This window comes from Oncorhynchus clarkii, chromosome 21 (genome assembly GCF_045791955.1).
Source record: "Oncorhynchus clarkii lewisi isolate Uvic-CL-2024 chromosome 21, UVic_Ocla_1.0, whole genome shotgun sequence".
In the NCBI taxonomy this organism is placed as follows: domain Eukaryota; kingdom Metazoa; phylum Chordata; class Actinopteri; order Salmoniformes; family Salmonidae; genus Oncorhynchus; species Oncorhynchus clarkii.
Window position 1 is genome coordinate 39,914,956 of NC_092167.1, and position 19,987 is coordinate 39,934,942.

Sequence of the window (19,987 nt, forward strand, 5' to 3'; positions counted from 1 at the left end):
TAGAGAGGAACACAGAAGCATGCCTTCAATTCTGGGGACCTTTTTCTGTCCGGAAGTTTACTCAAATAAACCACCCCCCCAGAGTTCAGTGATATTGCAGACGTCACCCTTAATATCAAATGTGTCAACCTCAGATTGAGATTAGGTTTATACATTTGGGTCTGCTCCTGTCACTTACCAGTTTCTCCTCTCTTCATGGCAGTATCGAAGCTCCCTCCTGTGGACAGCTTGACGATGCTGGGGACATGTGGGATGGCTTCAACAGGGCTGGTGGGCTCCGCTACGACCACAGAACTGTCCACCGAGCCAGCTATGTCCCCACCTGAAGAGACATTATCCCACATCAAGTGAACATTTTTATTTTATTAATTTTTGCTGATAGAAAATCCTGAATAAAAATGCATGCTCAACCAGCAGATGTGTTCTTCTAGATTAGACTGGCGTATATATTTTGGAAATGCCTGATTTGGTTACCATTGTGCTGTGCTTTGGGCTTGCTGCGGTGATCCACATCGACAAGAGGGGCTGCTGATGGAGCCAAATCCACTTGCACCTGATGCAGCTCATCTTTAGAGCCGTAGCCCTGGTCAGACTGACCTCCTGTGGGACACAAACATATTGTTGTCATCTACCCAGTCCGTTCAGATCTGTGCATATCTAAGGAGTTGGGGCTCGGAGCTATAGGCTAGTACCTAGGGGTTAGGGGGTAGCAGCTAGGGGCTGGGCAAAGTTGTGTGAGTGGCCTGGTCCAGTGTTTCCAGGCTGCAGCCTACCTGTGCTGCAGCCTACCTGTGCTGCAGCCTACCTGTGCTGCAGTGGTTGTCCGTGGCGTCTCCTACGATGAGGCTGCGTGCGAACAGCGTGTGATCCTCTCCGTTCACCTCACTGGAGTGGTCTGCACTCCCGTGGCTCAGCAGGTCGCCGCTTACCGACACCACTACAGACAGAGAACAGGCCTACATCACTTCCTGTGTCCCAGATCAGAGTTTTAGGTGAGTAAGGTAAAAAGGGAGCTACTGCCCTTTACCATGTAGTAGTTATACAAAGAAACAAAGCAATACAGCCTGTACAGTATAATACTGTATTATTGTGAATCGACTTTACTGTCCTACAATCAAGCACTGATTCATTACATTGCATCGTTAAAATGGATTTAAAACATTTAAAAAGAAATATGAATTTGGTGCAAAACCTGTTGTGATTCTAATCCAACCTAAGTGAAGGACACTCTCCCATGCTCTGTCCCTGTAGTGTTCTGACACCTCACCTGTCGTGATGATGGTGGGTCCTTTCGTGGCGGGGATCCGGTGGAGTGCCTGTTTAAATTGGGCCACAGTGCGCACCACGTTGCGAACCTTGGCCCACATGAAGAGACCGCTGCGGTTCCGACTTGGCCAGGGGCCTTCCAGAACAGCCTGGAGGAAAGAGCAGATTGCAAGTTAATATGGACCTGCTTTGAATTTAGGTATTTGTATGAGCTAGTTTAAAGTGCCCTAATCTTAAATGTTTGCAGATATATAAGGTATAAGCAATATGGTGGAATCTCCACCACAAAACATCTTAAAGGGATAGTTCGATATTTTGGTAATGAAGCCCTTTATCTACTTCCTCAGAGCCTGATGAACTAGTGGATACCATTTTTATGTCTCTGTGTCCAGTATGAAGGTAGCATGCCAATGTTTCCTGTAGACTTCCAGTCATTGCGCTAACGCTAGTTAGTATTAGCTCACAAAACTACTGCAAACTTCCTTCATACACAAAAATGGTGTCCATGAATTCATCACTCTCGGGAAATTGCCCAAATCTATCCCTTCAACCCTATCCAGACCAAACACCGAAGGGTCAAAGGAGATGGGGCAGGGAGCTAATTGGACTGTATGTACATGTAACTGCCAAAATAAAGGAAACACGTGAGTAAATGAGGCATACAAAGTATATTGAAAGCAGGTGCCTCCAGACAGGTATGGTTCCTAAGTAATTAACATCCCATTATGCTTAGGGCCAAGTATAAAAATACCCAGTTGCCCATTATTTTGGCAATATTATATATATATATATATAACAAAAGTTGATGGTTGCTGATAATGGGCCTCTGTACGACTATGTAGATATTCCATTAAAAAAAATGTTCCAGCTACAATAGTCATTTACAACAATAACAATGTCTACACTGTATTTCTGATCAATTTGATGTTATTTTATTGGACAAAAAATATGCTTTTCTTTCAAAAACAAGGACATTTCTAAGTGACCAAACTTTTTAACAGTAGTGTATACATACATACATGCATACATACATACATACATACATACATACATACGTCTCTGTCACCAGATCTCAACCCAATTGAACACTTAAAGGAGATTCTGGAGCGGCGACAGCGTTTTCCACCACCATCAACAAAACACCAAATTATGGAATTTCTCGTGGAAGAATGATGTCGCATCCTTCCAATAAATTTCCAGACACTTGTAGAATCTGTAACAAGGCGCATTGAAGCCGTTCTGGCCCAACGCCCGATTAAGACACTATGTTGGCTTTCCCTTTATTTTGGCAGTTACCTGTAAGTGTATGGGCTGGTTAAAGTAACCCACCTTGTTGTAGTAGCCATAGGTGATCGCGTTAGGGTGCACCCCTGCCTTCTTCATCTCCACCAGAACACGGACGGCCATGACCGGCTGACCGTACAAACCACACAGCTGCATCACTACACGGTAACACACCTACAGAGGGAGAGATGGTGGCTAATAATAACAACCTAATAGCTACAGTAGACTTCCACTGTAGTCGTTACCCCTGTAGTGGAAATAATGGCACTCGCGCACACACACAACGACTCATGTTAACATTGACAAACACACCCCCCCTTACATACCAATCCCCACACCATCCCCACAACCAAAACCCCACAACCCAACACTTCCCATACCCCAACTCCCCTCCCTTCACCTCATCCAGGACCTCCACCTCAGACATCCTCATCTTGAGCAGGACGTTGTAGGCCTGCTGCATGGCCCAGCTCTTTGACTGGACCAGCCTCACCCCCACGGGCAGACAGATGAACCACAGACTGTAGCAGTGGCTGAACAGACACTTGGCCCACAGCGGAGGGTCAGAGTAGAAGCGCTTGGCCATCTTGTAGGCCAGCTTGATCTCCTGCAGAGGGGCATTTCTGTTCAGTTTAAATTAGCTTTATTTGTCACTTTAATGGGGGTGGGAGACATGAATACAATTGAATGATGAGTGATTCCAGATGATTTTAAGTTTATTATTATCTTGTGCTATTTCCTAATGGTCAGAGTTGGGAAGAGAGTGTGTGACTGTGCACGTTCCTAATGGTGAACCTTCCTTCCCTCCCTCCGTACAACAATGGCCTAATAATACTGCATGTGGCCTTCTGAGGAGTCTTTCAAGCGCCACAGAAATATTAACGCCCACATACTGACACCCACCACGCACCATGTTTGTGGTATGTGTGTGAATATAAAAACTTGTGGTGCATATTATGGAATCTATTTATATAATTAGATTAGTAAAAATAAATGTTTTGTAATACCCATGGTATACGGTCTAACATACCACGGCTTTCAGCCAAATCAGCGTTCAGGGCTCAAATCACCCAGTTTATATTAGGTAAAATATTTATTTTCAAGGTGCTTTTTAGGTCTTCTACATGTAGCCAGACAAGCGCTACACATACACAGCCAACAGTTTTGTCTGACCTGGAAAAATATATTGGCCTCCCACAAAAGCAGAGGATGACAAAACAACAAGAATCACAAGACAAAATAAGCCTGTTTCCTGGGAGGTCTATTATTCTAAAAACAGGTCACAGTGACCCCCTTCCCCTCCCCCAAAACACACACACCCCCTCTTCCATCTCTGTCCAAAGTAAGCTGGTTGTCTGTACTTGGCCTAGACAAAACTCAAAGAGCAGCAGCGTTATAGCCCAGAGTCTGCTATTCTACTCTGCCCTATTGTAAATAAGTTGCTGCTGATGACAGTGGTGAGTGACTTATTTTTATTGGAACCAGCCTGTGTACCATTCCAGAAGGAGAATGGTTGTCCAAAATGGCACCATATTCCCTACATAGTGCACACACTACCCTATAGGCCCTGGTGAAAAGTACAGTACCATATAGGGAACAGGGTGCCATTTGGAACACCAGGTGAGAGAATGACTCAGCAGCCGACAGCGTCCATGGCAGGCAACGTTATTCCCTGATTGGGGAATTGGTCATGTGGTCAGGGCAGTAGACAGGACACAGTGAGTAAAACTAAAATGATCAGGACAATGTTGTTGACCAATGTGTGTTGACAAAGATGGCGCTGCAGTGAATTGTAGCAGTTTTACGGGCTCCTGAGCAATTCTCCTTTTTCCCCCCTTTTTTTTTTTTTTTTTTAACAAAATGTCTCCGCCATAATTTCCTATGACCAAAAACAGCATCTGGACATCAGAACAGCTTCGAGGCACGCAACACTGGACCATGCAGGTGAGCCCCAGCTGATCAGAAATGTGTGATCTCGCTTTCCAGAGCCGATGTGAGTAAGACCTTTAAACAGGTTAACATTCGCAAGGTCCACGGGGTCAGACAGAATACCAGGACACGTACTCAGAGCATGCGCTGACTAGCTGGCAAGTGTCTTCACTCACCTGGTCTGTAATACCAATTTGTTTCAAGCAGACCACCGTAGTCCTCGTGCCAAGAACACCAAGGTAATCTGTCTAAATGACTATCGCCCCTTAGCACTCGCATCATCAGCCACACTGACCATCAACACATGGGCCCCTCGGGGGTGTGCAATTCATCCCCTCCTGTACTCCCTGTTCAACCAGGACTGCGTGGTCTCTGACGACACAACAGTGGTAGGACTGATCACCGACGACGATGAGGCAGCCTATAGGGAAGAGGTCAGAGACCTGGCAGTGTGGTGCCAGGTCTCTGATTTGAGGGCCAATGTCATGGAGGAGGTTGAAAAGGTTTGACATTGGCCCTCAAATCTTAAAAAAACATCTACAGCTGTACTGCCATCCAGGACCTCTATATCAGGCAGTGTAAAAGGAATGCCTGAAAAATAGTTAACTCCAACCACCCAAGCCATAGACTGTTCTCTCTGCTTCCGCATGGCAAGTGGTACCGGCACATCAATCCCGACACCAACAGGCTCCTGAGCAGCTTCTATCCCCATGCCATAAGACTGCTAAATAGCTAACTAAATACACCACATGACCAAAAACATGTGGACACCTGCTCATCAAACATATCATTCCAAAATCATGGGCATTAATATAGTTGGTCCCCCCCTTTGCTGCTATAACAGCCTCCACTCTTCTGGGAAGGCTTTCCACTAGATGTTGGAACATTGCTGCGGGGACTTGCTTCCATTCAGCCACAAGAGCATAAGTGCGGTCGGGCACTGATGATGGGCGATTAGGCCTGGCTCGCAGTCGGCATTCCAATTCATCCCAAAGTTGTTTGATGGGATTGAGGTCAGGCTCTGTGCAGGCCAATCAAGTTCGTCCACACCTATCTCAAAAAAACATTTCTGTATGGACATCCATTTTCTGCATGGGGGCATTGTCATGCTGAAACAGGAAAGGGTCTTCCCCAAACTGTTGCCACAAACTTGGAACCACAGAATGGTCTAGAATGTCATTGTATGCTGTAGCGCTAAGATTTCCCTTCACTGGAACTAAGGAGCCTAGCTTGAACCATGAAAAACAGCCCCATTATTCCTCCTTAACCAAACTTCACAGTTGGCACTATGCATTGGGGCAGGTAGCTTTCGACTGGGATCCACCAAACCAAGATTTGTCCATCGGATTGCCAGATGGTGAAGCGTGATTCACCACACCAGAGAACACATTTCCACTGCTCCAGAGTCCAATGGCGGCGAGCTTAACACCACTCCAGATGACGCTTGGCATTGCGCATGGTGATCTTAGCCTTGTGTGCGGCTGCTCAGCCAAGGAATCCCATTTCATGAAGCTCCCAACGAACAGTTCTTGTGCTGACGTTGCTTCCAGAGGCAGTTTAGAACTTGGTAGTGAGTGTTGCGTGCTACAGCACTCTGCGGTGCCGTACTGTGAGCTTGTGTGGCCTACCACTTCGCAGCTGAGCCATTGTTGCTCCTAGACATTTCCACTTCCCAGTAACAACACTTAGTTGAGGGGTAGCTCTAGCAGAGTATAAATTCGACGAACTGACTTGATCCTATGACGGTGCCACTTTGAAAGTCATAGAGCTCTTCAGTACGGGCCAATCTACTGCCAGTGTTTGTCTATGGGGATTGCATGGCTGTGTGCTCGATTTTATACACCTGTCAGCAATGGGTGTGGCTGAAATAGCCGAATCCACTAATTTGAAGGGGTGTCCACGGTCTCTATCGTCACTCACAGGGCTCTATGCACACGGATACTCCAACATAAATAAACACTCACTCCATAATTTGCTCTCACACACATTTATACTGACTCTACAAACACTCCCTCACATACAATCATCATATACACTGCTGCTACTCTGTTTATCATATATCCTGATGCCTAGTCACCATAGCCCTATACATATCTACCTCTATCGATCCAGTACCCCTACACATTGTAAATATGGTACTGGAACTGACCCTGTGTATAGTATGCTTATTTACTTCATCGTGTTCTTATTTTTATATCTTGTGTTTTGGTTCTACCTTGCTATTTTTAGTATTAGATTGTTATTGATTATTGCATTTTAGGGGTTAGAACTTGCAAGAAACGCACTAACATTAAAAATGGAAACACACCCTACCGCACACACTTTGCACTAACTCTCCTGCACTGACTATGAGCACACACTGGATTACCCACACACACACACACACACACACAATACGCCCACACACACACTTTCACACTCACCACGTACGCTCTGCCACGGTTTTACCCATCCTGTTGCCTAGTTACTTTACCCCTAACTATATGTACATACCTACCTCAATTTCCTCATACCACTGCACATCGACTCGGTACTGGTACGTCCTGTATATAGCCATGTTATTTTCACTCTTTATTGTTATTCACTGTGTATTTATTCCTCAGATTTCTATTTTATCTTTAACTCTACGTTGTTGGTAAAGGACCCGTAAGTAAGCATTTCACGGTCAGTCTACACCTGTTGTTTTTCAAAGCGAATAAAACGTACTGTAGTGTTTTACAGCCCGTTACACCTGATCCTCTGGTTGACCGTTTATGTTATTGTACACATCATTGCATCTATCCCATGGTCCTGCCACTGTGCATGTGCGCGCATGTGTACCTGCTTGGTCCTCTTGGCCAGCAGTGCAGGGCTGCTGGACAGGCTGGCCCCTGGTGTACTGCTCCTCAGTGCTGGTATCACCTCTTTGGGACGGTCAAACAGGTCCATACGCAACCGAGGGAAACTCTTATAACTAACAGAGCGAGAAAGGAAAAAAAAAAACACCAGAGGTATGAGAGTGAAACTAATGCAGACCGAGCCAGACGTCCACTGTAAAACACTACCGGTCTCACTGGTGTTATTGCGCTGTCAATGTGTTGGTGGCGCAGCATTGTACTGGGGGGTAGCTCACCTGTAGCGGGTAGGGGGATCAGATTCGTCCTCGGTGGTGGGAGGTTCTGGGGGCATGACGAAGACTGTATGCTCACTCCTCTGTGATTCGTCTAGTTCCATGAGCTTAGTGTCCTCCGAGGACTCACCCTCCACCTATGGAAAGGAAAACATGTTCTCATTGTCAGCGCACATGGCCATACATACACACACACACACACATACATACACACAGACAAGCCTCCCGAGTGGTGCAGTGGTCTAAGGCACTGGATCGCAGTGCTAGCTGTGCCACTAGAGATTCTGGGTTTGAGTCCAGGCTCTGTCGCAGCCGGCTGCGACCGGGAGACCCATGGGGCGGCGCACAATTGGCCCAGCATCGTCCAGGTTAGGGGAGGGTTTGGCTGGCAGGGATGTCCTTGTCCCATCGCGCACTAGCGACTCCTGTGGCGGGCGCAGTGTACGCTGACATGGTCGCCAGGTGTACGGTGTTTCGTCCGACACATTGGTGCGGCTGGCTTCCGGGTTAAGTGGGCATTGTGTCAAGAAGCAGTGCGGCTTGATTGGGTTGTGTTTCGGAGGATGCATGGCTCTCGACTGTCACCTCTCCTGAGTCCATATGGGAGTTGCAGTGATGAGACAATTGGATACAACAAAATTGGGGAGAAAAAGGGGTAAAAATTAAATAGAAAACAATCTATAAATAAAAACACAGACAAATCAAAATCACTAAAACCATTCTTCTAATGCATAAAAATGAGACTCTAGTTGGAAAATGAGATGTGTTAAAACTTGATTAGGGCCCGAGGGATTACCTTAGTGCCTTTGTCGTTGCCTTTATCAGAGGGAAATAGCTGCAGAGGGAAAAAGTAAAATAACAGATTAAATCAGAGGAAAATGAGCCTTCCTCCGTCAGTCTCCCCTGGAGGAATGTTACGACTGAGTCACCAATAAAACACATTTAAAAAAGCACCACAGAAATCGGGTTCAAAAATTGACATTGCTCTTGGGCCATGTTCTTGTCTAGCAGGGTTTGGGGGGAAATTCCAATTCAGAAATCTAAAAGTGAAGTTTATTTTCAAAGATACATTTTTAATTAATTAATTGATGTTCAATTCACTTCCTGGCTTGATGGGTGTTATAATGGAATTGGCCAACCCAGCAGGCAAAGCATAAAAAAATGGCATCATTACAAGCAGTTTTAGCTGCAGGGAACACTGTTGGAACTTAAAAATAATTAATTGAATTTCAATTCACTTCCTGGATAGCCGGAGTTGATATGAAACTGACCCCCCACACGGACTCCTGTTGCTTTATAATGCTCACCTTCTCAATGCAGTCGTCGAAGAAGGCAAGGCCTGTATCCTTGTCGCTGACGAATGTGCACTCCTCGATGAAGCGTATAAAGATCTGAGTCTTGGTCAGCTGCGAATAGAACTTCTGGTGGGCTCGCTCCCTGCTCTTTAGGAAACCTGGGAGAGGACAGAGAGCCAGGTCAATGGGCCTACCCTATAGGAAACCCTCAGGAAATGCTACACAATTGTTATCTAAACACAAACGATGTGTGGCCAGAGTCAAAATAAAATGGCAAAGGATATTTGCATTGTGTGAATTTGATAGTGGCCTTATTTTAAATTACAATACTCCAGTAATAAAAAACAAATGTATATTCAGTGAATGGGTAGTGTGGGACTCGGGTCTTCAATAACTCAGTGAGATGGTGAACTAACCTTTAAATCAAATGGGGAATAGAATATAATGGTACAAGTATATTTTCTTACAAACGCATTATGTAGTTGAAAGTATTTAACCCAGGATGAAGACAATATAGCCATTACAGCTTGTCATATAACCAAGATGTGTAGCTCTTTCCCCACTGGTTATGCAGCCTCCATTGGCCTCCATGGACCTAAATGAGGATGTGATTACTTTCCAAGAAGCCTACATCAGTGGAAAGTCTTTGCAGCCAATGCCACGGATGATTGATTTCAGACACTTTGAGCAATGACTGACTAGGCCTGTGAAATTAAAGATATGCCTGTTATGAACACTTTGAGCAGCAGTCAGATACGCTGTCTGGTTAGCACAGCTCCTGGATGACATTAAAACAATGTATAATGTACAGTACCAGTCAAAAGTTTGGACACAACTACTCATTCAAGGGTTTTTCTTTATTTTGACTATTTTCTACATTGTAGAATAATAGTGAAGGCATCAACACTATGAAATAACACATATGGAATCATGTAGCAAACAAAAAAAAAAGTGTTAAACTAAATATATTTTATATTTGACATTCTTCAAACTAGCCACCCTTTGCCTTGATGACAGCTTTGCTCACTCTTGGCATTCTCTCAACCAGCTTCATGAGGAATGTTTATCCAACAGTCTTGAAGGAGTTCCCACATATGCTGAGCAGTTGTTGGCTGCTTTTCCTACACTGTGCAGACCAACTCATCACAAACCATCTCCTTTGGGTTGTGGTCAGGTGATTGTGGAGGTCAGGTCATCTGATGCAGCACTCCATCACTCTCCTTCTTGGTGAAATAGCCCTTACAGTTTGGAGGTGTGTTTTGGGTCATTGTCCTGTTGAAAAACAAATGATAGTCCCACTAAGCGCAAACCAGGTGGGACGGCATATCGCTGCAGAATGCTGTGGTAGCCATGCTGGTTAAGTGTGCCATGAATTTTAAATAAATTACTGACAAAGTCACCAGCAAAGCACCCCCACGCCTCCTCCTCCACGTTTCATGCGGAGATCATCCGTTCACCTACTCTGCGGCTCACAAAGACACGGCGGTTGGAAACAAAAATCTCAAATATGGCCCAAGCAGGTATCTTCTTCTTATTGCGGTCCTTTAGTAGTGGTTTCTTCGCAGCAATTCGGCCATGAAGGCCTGATTCAGTCTCCTCTGAACAGTCGATGTTGAGATGTGTCTGCTACTTGAACTCGGAAGCATTTATTTGGGCTACAATTTCTGAGGCTGGTAACTAATGAACTTATCCTTTGCAGCAGTGGTAACTCTGGGTCTTCCTTTCCTGTGGCGGTCCTCATGAGAGCCAGTTTCATCATAGCGCTTGATGGTTTTTGCGACTGCACTTGAAGAAACTTTTCTTGAAATTTTCCGGGTTGACGGACCTTCATGTCTTAAAGTAATGATGGACTGTCGTTTCTCATTGCTTATTTTAGCTGTAAAAAGAAAAACCTTGTAATGAATAGGTGTCCACATTTTTGACTGGTACTGTACATTGCGCAATAATAATACTTTGAGAAATGTGTTAGGTGCAAAAAATATAAATTATAATTTTACTCTTAAGGCTAGGCAGAATACTGCCCCCTTTGGAGGAATTGCGTGCCCATAGTAAACTGAAAAAAAATCTGTCAAAAATTGCTAATATATGCATATAATAATTATTATTGGATAGAAAACACTCTAAAGCTTCTAAAACCGTTGGAATTATGTCTGTAAGTATAGCAGAACTCACAGGGCAGGCATTCTTCCAAACTAGTTTTGTGGTCATGAAAGTTGGGGCAACTTTGACGTGATCGCCCCCACGCTTCCCAACCAGCTATGGATCTGGGGACACTTTCTATGTCTTCCACTAGATGTCCTCATTCAGTAGAGTGTTTAATCGTTCAAATCCCGCGAGAATTGGCCCTATGGGAGTGAATTGAGTGAGTGCCGCGAGAAACTACCTGTGCTTTAGGGCGCGAATTGGTCCCAGCCATTCCTTTGTTCCAGCACTCTGGAGGAGGACTAACAATGACCGGTTGAATTGAAAATTGTTTTGTATGTTTACAACATCCTAAAGCTTGATTCTGCACTTAGTTTGACCTGTTTAGTCGACATATAATATGTAATTTTGAAGTTTTGATGCGCAACTTTTCCGGACCAGAGGACATTTTGGGTGCATTTCAGCTGATATTGTTAGCAGTAGCTAATACAAAGACACAAGACTTGAAACCAAACAATGTTTTGGGTAAGTATGAACCCTTCCAGTACATTCTGAACGAAGACCATCAAAGGTAAGGGAATATTTATGCTGAAATCTGTGTTTCTGTTGACTCCAACATAGCGGAGAAATATAACTTATATCTGAGCGCCGTCTCAGAATATTGAATAGTTAGTGATTTCTGTAACGTTAAAAAGAAATGTAACAAAGCGATTGCATTAAGAAGCAGTGTATCTTTCTAACTATATGTAGAACATGTATATTTAGTAAAAGTTTATGATGTCTATTTACGTTATCTTGCGGCGCTACCTATATTTTCTGCGGACATTTTTGAGTATTTTCTGAACATGAATTCAATGTAAATGGACATTTATGGATATAAATGGCATATTACTGGAAAAAAAGTGCTGTGTAACATGTCCTATTACTGTCATCTGATGAAGATTTTCAAAAGGTTAGTGAATGATTTATTTTTTAATCCTGCTTTTATAATTTGATATTTTGTGGGACAAAATGGCTGCCTCTTGTCTTCGTTTCGGTGGTGGTCTAATATAAATATGTGGTGTGTTTTCGCCGTAAAACATTTAAAAAATCTGACATGCTGGGTAGATGAACAAGGTGTTTATCTTTCATTTGAGGTATTGGACTTGTTAATGTGTGGAGGTTAAAATATTTCTAAGAATATTTTTGCGTTCCAGCTGAACGTGGGAGGGGATGTTCCCAAAAGGGATCCCTAACTCCTCATCAGGTTAAAACCTCTTCGGGCTAGGGGGCAGTATTTTCACATCTGGATGAAAAGCGTGCCCAAAGTAAACTGCCTGCTACTCAGGCCCAGAAGCTAGGATATGTATATAATTGGTAGATTTAGATAGAAAACACTCTAAAGTTTCTAAAACAGTGTGAATAATGTCTGAGTATAACAGAACTGATAATGGCAGGTGAAAACCTGAGAAAAATCCATCCAGGAAAAAAATAATTGAGGTCACGCTCTTTTCAATGGGTTTTCTATGGGGATCTACAATTCTGGGGCACTTGCTTGTTCATATTGCTTCCACTGGATGTCAACAGTCTTTAGAAATTGGTTGATGTTTTTCCTTTGTGTAATGAAGAAGTAGGGCAGTTCAGAACGAGGGTTGAGTGAAGTGTACTGTTTGTTAGAGGTGCGTGACCTGAAAGCACACTCCACTTTGTTTTTATCCACTATTGAACGCAGTTTATCCCGTCTTAAAAAAAATAGCTAAAGTTGCATTAGGAAAGTTGTTTAAAATGTTTGGAACAAGTTTACAGGTAACTTATTAGATATTTTGTAGTCATGTTGCGCGAGTTGGAACCGGTGCTTTTCTGGATCAAACGCGCCAAATAAATGGACATTTTGGAGATATAACGATGGAATTAATCAAATAAAAAGGACCATTTGTGATGTTTATGGGACATATTGGAGTGCCAACAAAAGAAGATCTTCAAAGACATTAATTATATCGTTATTTCTGCATTTTGTGTCGCGCCTGACGAGTTGAAATATGAATGTCGTGTTCATTTGGTGGGGTGCTATCCTCAGATAATCACATGGTTTGCTTTCGCCGTAAAAGGCTTTTTGAAATCTGACACGTTGGCTGGATTAACAACAAGTGTAGCTTTAAATTTGGTGTATTGAGAGTGTGATTTCATGAAAGTTTAATATTTATAGCAATTTAATTTGAATTTGGCGCTCTGCCATTTCACCGGATGTTGTCGAGGGGTTCTACTAGCGGAACGTCTAGCCGTAAGAACCGCTTGCTTAACCCGGAAGCCAGCCACATCAATATGTCGGAGGAAACATTGTTCAACTGACGACCGAATTCAGCTTGCAGGCGCCCGGCCCGCCACAAGGAGTCGCATGAGCCAAGTAAAAGTATTTTCTTAACTGTCCATTAGCACATTTTACGTCTGTTTTGTGTATTCTCTCGGGACAGACAATACAGCGTGTGCGCAAGATTTTGTTCTGGGTACCGTGATAAATGTTGTGGGCAAATAAATGAATGAATGACTAAAAACAATCTATTCCCCATTGTTACAGTGTAGTTCGTTTAGTGAGTCGGAGGCAGTGGCCTTATTTGAGGGGACTTGGGTGATGGGTTTGAGATAAGAGTGGTGAAACACACCCACACTAACCCTGTAGGTCATATAGTGAGTCTGCAGAGGTGGCCTTCTCGGAGGGGGCCTGGGTGATGGGTTTGAGATAGGAACGGTAGCCCTTCAGGATGTGGGCCATGAAGCGCAGCAGGGCCTCTTGGATCTCCATCTCCAGGGACGTCATCTTCTTGTGCCAGGTGAAGTCCGCCTCGATGGGGGTCATCTCCACCGCCAAGCCCTCCTGGGCCGTCCGACGCACTGGAAAACAGCCACCAGATAGGGATAATTACATTTCACATACTAAAGGACTAGGGATAGTAGGCTAAACATGCTATTGACTTATATCCTTTTCACCAATCACACTATGCTGTATCAGATATTTTACAGCACGGTTCCATGTCTCAGGCATGAAGCAGTTTCTATGAGACTCGAGAGTAAAGTTGAACTAGAATTATGTGACTGTTTGTACCGATGCCCAGCTGGTGTTGCAGGTTGGTCAGGGAGTTAAACAGACTCTTGCAGGGCTTCTTTGGGAGGTTCTTCCAGTTGCTGTGTTTCTTCTCATCAGACCTGCAGAGATGGTTCAGAATGTTAGTAAGGCATTATTGGAATGTGCTCATAATGGTGTAAATTATAAAATACCTCATATGCGATATACGGACTGAAAAACGGCTTCTGGGGCATCGTCAACAGTGAGGATAAGTGTGTTAACAGATGGGGGAATGCTTCTTTAAAGTGTCTGGATCTTACAGGTAGATCGTGTTGGTGTCCAGGTCCACACAGACCACGTCCGGAGGAGGGTCATAGAGGTCAAAGTAGCGGGAGTCCACGCCCACAATGAAGGGACAGGGTGCGTTGAGGACCCCCGCCAGAGAGAGCGGGCAGAGGGGGATGTACGGGCACTGCCACTGGAACGGGAAGATCATCTAGATAGCAGGACACAGACAGAGAGAAAATCAAACTTCTTTTTCACATTTTAACCTAACGTCATTCCTACACGGTCCACATAATGTATACAAGCGGTAACTGGATTAAAAAAAACACACCAACCAACCAACCCATCCATTTTATTTATATAGTCCATTTTAAAAACACTTGTCACTATTAAAACTGAGTGACCATATCCTGTATTACTCACCGCCACCACAGCCTCTGCCACCCCGGTGAGTACAGCGGGTCTCAAGGAGTGCAGCAGGATCTTACTCTCCAGCAGGACAAAGTGCAACAGCGTGGCACAGTTCTCTGAGCCCAGGTTAATCAGCAGTGTACTGTAGTCTGCACCACTGAGGAGAGAGAGGAGGGGACGAGAGGGAAAGCAGAGGTATTGGGGAAAGGATTCAAACGAGACTCAGGGATACAATGGGTCATGAAAGGTTGGTTGGATTGGTACATGTGCAGTAAAGAAGGTGTGTGGGTAAATCAGAAAGGGGTGAAAGTAAACTGGATTGAGACAAAAGATCAGATTACAAAACCTGTTGTTTTTTTTTAAAACCTTTTAAGGGGAAAAATACTTTATTTTATTTTCAGAGAGTAATAGGTTCAAACTTTGCAAAGCAGCAAACGCTTGTAAATCTGTCCCAAAGGCACTAGCCAGCAAGTCTTCCAGTCCCAAAAGGCATGAGCTCACTAGCTGACCATCTACTGAAGAGTTTGTGGTCATAGACACATCTTTGTGAAAATGAAAAGAACTGAAAGAACCGGCACGCTGAATATGCTCCCAATTTACCACATTTATTGACAACGTTTTGAATCGACACAGATCTTCAGGTCAAACGAAAATCCATGTTGGATCGAAACGTTGTCAATGAAGGTGGTCAACTGGGAGTATATTCAGTGTGCAGGCCTTTCTGTTCTTCTCACTAGCTGAGCAACATATTCTACTCTGAAATGAAAAGTAGAGAGGAAAAAGCCTGATGGAAGACATGGGGTTTCTTGGTGGAATGCAATAGCAGCACAACATTTTATTTAATCTGTACAGGGGCTGTGTTTCTGCACTAAATAATGACGGAACTGTCCACAATGTGACAGACAGGCAGCGCTGTTTCTGGGACAGTCCTAGTGCCTGTTTTCCAGTGGTAGTTTCAAAGCGTGAATATTTGACCTGGGAAAACTGTCAGTAATTCATGCGTTTAGCATTACAGAGACAGAAAGTTTGGAGTGTGCTTGGTGAATGATTGCCTTTTCTAACCCCTGGTATTTCCTCTGGAAAAACTGTAGTTGATGCTCTACCATGACAACGGGAACGACCGGGCCCTTTCTCTCGTTCTGCTACTGAAGTTTTTCCTTAGGCCTAGATTATACTGTCTCTAAACCAGTCGTCGAACGGACGTACCCTCTGAAATCATGCCATTGAAAAAAAAATATATAATGTTGATAGCCTAGAAAAGGTCTTTACCTGAGAGGCATAGGAGTACACACAGGCTGTGCGAGCATCAAGGTGTCGTGTGCAGAGAGCTGAAAGAGAATACAACGCTGTCACAACTGCGTCACCAACATAAACTGCATTCGCCAGCACAGAAATAACGACATCTCACCTGGACCAAGATTCTGGGCCTCTGAGGTGAGGGGAAGGACACGTTGTGCATGAAATGGGAGATGTGCCTGGCAAAGAAACACACGCAAGCAAAATAATAGCATTAGCTTCAAACACCCACCTACTCCTCTCCAGACCCGGGTCAAATACATGCGTCAAACACTTTCATCTTGAGCTGCGTCTGATTTTGTTTTCCTGGTACAATGAAGCAACGGAATAGTCCCAAAAGTGAAAACCCCAAGCTAAATCAAGCACATCTCCAACTCAAATCCCCAACCCCCCACCATTGACAAATGACGGCATCCTTACTTTTCGATGGGCAGCGGGTGGGGGCCCGAGACGGACAGCTTGTAGAGGAACATGAGGAATTTGCGGAACGACTCGAAGAAGGGCCAGCGGGAAAGGAGGCAGATGCACTTGTTGGTGTTGACTGTTCGGTTGGGGATCATCTTCTTCTCCACGGTGGTGAGCAGGCCCAACTGCACCTTCTGCTTCTCACTGAGGAGATCTATGGGGTAGGCCTCATAGAACTGGATGGCAGCACCGTACACCTGGCACAGAGCAAATTAGATTAAAGATATATTGACAAGAATTTTAGGGACTTTAGCGAACACCCTTCACATATTTTTATGATAGGGTGAGTAACATTTATGCACCCATTACTAAATGCAACAATTATATAGCAAAGTACATTTTGAAAAGCAAATTCCCTACTCCCTCTAGCTCAGGGAAATGCAACGTGGTTTGTGACATAACTTGTGATGAGATTGTAGTTTGCTCAAGAGGCAGCTGACATTCAGGTGCCTTGATGCACACAACCTGAGGGGAAAAGTAATAATTCTCCCCAATCCCAATGTCACATGCAGCTCAGGAAGTGAGACTTGAATGTTGACTATGACAACTCTCACAGGGCTATTCAATTCCTGTCCTGGAGGACCAAAACACTTCCGGTTTTCATTCTCTCCTAATGAAAAACTAAACAAGTGTTTCAGCCCTGCAGGACATAAATTGAACAGCCCTGATCAATCTATTCATGAATCAGTGTAAATCCCTGTTCACTGATACAATTCCATTGTTATAGTCCACCTACCTTTTCCCCAGAGGAGTTGGTTAACACAAAGGTGGAGAAGACAGGGAGAGGGTAGCGTGTGTTGGGGGTCCAGCATTCGATCTTAGCCCCCATGGGGAGGCAGAACAGGGGCACAGACTCCGACAGGGGGAAGGACTCATAGTCATCCTCTGGGTAGCGGAAGATGAGGCCTGGAGTAGAGAGAGCAATCAATCTGTTTTTTTTATACTGCCAGCCACACACAAGACATGTAATAAACCTAGCTATGCAATATGGATCTAACTGGGGTACACATGATGTCAACAGATCCCACTACACAATCATAACATTGAAGGGACGAGAGGAGGTTGAAAGGACAGAACTTGGAATAAGATCAAACCCCTTTCCCTCGTCATCCCTTCATTAACGTCAGCCAGTGTGTTGAGATTTAGAACACATTCTTTTCAAAAGAAATCAACACTTTGCTGACCAATGCCTTGTCACCCATGGCCTATTGTGAACGTTAGAGAACGTTGTAGAAAAAAAAAAGCAACTGAAGGAGTAGGCGGGGTAGGAAGCAGCGTGTGGTCTGGCAAACAAACGTCATCACCTCACAGGAAGAAGGCCTAGTGAAGATAAAGGCTGTGTGCATGTGGAGTCTCTGAACCGGGGCCCGTCTAAGCCAACACCCAGCTCTGACCTCAGAAAGTAGCAAGTTGGAGATGGGGACAAACTGCTGTATTTACAAGAAGGTGGATACATAGCGTGAATGAAACCCTCTGAACATTTTAAGGGGTAAATGTCTTCAGAAACATTACATTTCTACACATGCTTTTGTATAGTCCATAAGAACCTGTTTGGAGGTCATTTAAGTGAAAAACCCAAAAAAGAGAAAAGATAAACCATTTAACCCCTGGTGACAGCAATGACGCACACCACTATTTTCCACCTTGAAATAAATTAGCACCAGAAATTTGCTAATGAGAGTCGCCATGAACCCGTCTAATGTGAGGCCAGTGCCCTTTTCTAAACTCCAGGTTGACGAATAGCGATTTCAACCTAGGACTTTATCCCAAATGACACCCTATTCCCTACAGAGTACACTACTTTTGACCAGTGCCCATAGGAAAATAGGGTGGCATTTGCGACGCAAAACATATCTCGAGATTCAAAAACACCAACAGCCCCCAAATCAATCCTGCTAATTTCTAGCCATTTATTCCAGGAATCATCAGGGAGAGTGTGGTTCAGTTTCCAGGTATTTGAGTGACAGATAATAGAGTTGTCATTTGCCAGTGCGTTTAGTCTTATCTTCAGCACACAGAAAGCTCCTTTCAAATCAGATCAATCATAGAAGATCAACGTACAATTACTGTGAAGTCAACTCAGGCACGAAGCAAGTGGAAACATATGGTAAACAGCATTGAACAAAAGGCAATGAGCGCAGAAAAGAAAGACTGATGCGGAGAGATGGGTAGATTGAGAGTAACAATAAAAGAGCCAATAGCGTGCGAGACTCACCGGCTTTGTAATTAATGGAGTTGGACACCGACACGGATTTCTTGTAGCACAGGAAAACACTAGAGCCCCACTGGAGGAGGAAAAACAAGACCATGTGACTTTGGGCTCAAAACAACATTTTCAAAGATTCATTTCGGCAGAATGTTCTCAGCGAGGTTGAGTGGCATGGCCTGAATTTCATAACATGGTATATTCCAGCTCCATACTGTACATTCCACACCCATTGATTCCCCAAAGCTCTAACTTTCTGGCCCAGACGAAGACCCTTCTAGGGGTCGAAATGTTGTAAACCAACCGAAAAGGTATGTGTTAGAGCAATTGAGTGTGTGGGCATGGTTAAGAAAGTAGCCGTGTCCAAACCAGAACTCCCCATAGGGCAGGAGCCCATCTCCTGTTTCTGTAGCGTGAGGGAGCTTGATGTACAAGTCCACCCCTGGACAGGGTTCTAGTCCATCTCCTAATGCGGAGTGCCAAGCAGAGGCATCGGGTGCCATTTTTAGAGTCTTTGATATGACTCAATGAGGGATGGAAGCACCAACCTTCCAATCACAGGTGGGAAACTCTAATCACAAGGCCACTGAGTTGGTCATGAGCCTACTTCATTACCAGAGGCCTCAACTCACCATGCCACAGTTGAGGTTCTTGTCCACCTTGCAGAAGGTGTGTGGCGGCGTCTCGCCCTTGCTGGTGACGATGACGCAGATGTCGGTGACGGACAGGGAGTTCTGGGGCTGGACGGGTGGCGCACGGCGTAAGGTGATGAAGATGCGCTGCGAGGTGGCAGAGCTGTTGTTGACGTTGGCACAGCGGCCATACGGAGTGGCCTGGATTACCTCACAGCCCTGGATGAGACGCTCCTTACCTTCATATAACACCCTTAAATAAAGAGAGAGGGGGGAGACAGACAGAGAGGGAGAGAGATAATATTAGTGTATAATATGTGCACATTCACTCATCACACATAAATACATACAACAACAAAACACATTCACAAACTAGACAGAATCATTCTACAGATGAAGTGAATTGGAGGAGCAATTACCTTCACAGAGTCTTTCACAAACTGGTAAGAATGAAAGGGAAACAGAAAGACCCAGTACCACCATGGCCAAAAGAAAATAAGCCTAGGTATGGCCAGCGCCTCCAACTACAGGACACCACTGGAGTGAATTTTCTAAATGTTGTCCAACATATCCCACAGTAGGTAAAAACTGAGAAAGAGAGAAGGAAAGAGTGTCACAGACTAATGC

General features: G+C 44.4%; 1 protein-coding gene across 1 annotated transcript in view; it reads right to left on the reverse strand.

Moving 5' to 3' along the window:
- Positions 1 to 19,987, reverse strand: part of LOC139379036 (DENN domain-containing protein 4C-like) — a 59,904-nt gene that overhangs the window by 11,811 nt on the left and 28,106 nt on the right. Inside the window, exons 3-22 of the mRNA XM_071121763.1 lie at positions 19,361 to 19,613; positions 18,738 to 18,807; positions 17,259 to 17,428; positions 16,478 to 16,719; positions 16,170 to 16,236; positions 16,031 to 16,089; positions 14,774 to 14,918; positions 14,386 to 14,561; positions 14,105 to 14,205; positions 13,675 to 13,893; positions 8,896 to 9,041; positions 8,385 to 8,423; positions 7,592 to 7,725; positions 7,300 to 7,432; positions 2,951 to 3,157; positions 2,596 to 2,724; positions 1,268 to 1,415; positions 806 to 937; positions 475 to 600; positions 179 to 322 (exon numbers count right to left, since the gene is read on the reverse strand). Coding sequence (XP_070977864.1) covers positions 179 to 322; positions 475 to 600; positions 806 to 937; positions 1,268 to 1,415; positions 2,596 to 2,724; positions 2,951 to 3,157; positions 7,300 to 7,432; positions 7,592 to 7,725; positions 8,385 to 8,423; positions 8,896 to 9,041; positions 13,675 to 13,893; positions 14,105 to 14,205; positions 14,386 to 14,561; positions 14,774 to 14,918; positions 16,031 to 16,089; positions 16,170 to 16,236; positions 16,478 to 16,719; positions 17,259 to 17,428; positions 18,738 to 18,807; positions 19,361 to 19,613 — 2,840 coding nt within the window. The remainder of the gene's footprint in view (positions 1 to 178; positions 323 to 474; positions 601 to 805; positions 938 to 1,267; positions 1,416 to 2,595; positions 2,725 to 2,950; positions 3,158 to 7,299; positions 7,433 to 7,591; positions 7,726 to 8,384; positions 8,424 to 8,895; positions 9,042 to 13,674; positions 13,894 to 14,104; positions 14,206 to 14,385; positions 14,562 to 14,773; positions 14,919 to 16,030; positions 16,090 to 16,169; positions 16,237 to 16,477; positions 16,720 to 17,258; positions 17,429 to 18,737; positions 18,808 to 19,360; positions 19,614 to 19,987) is intronic.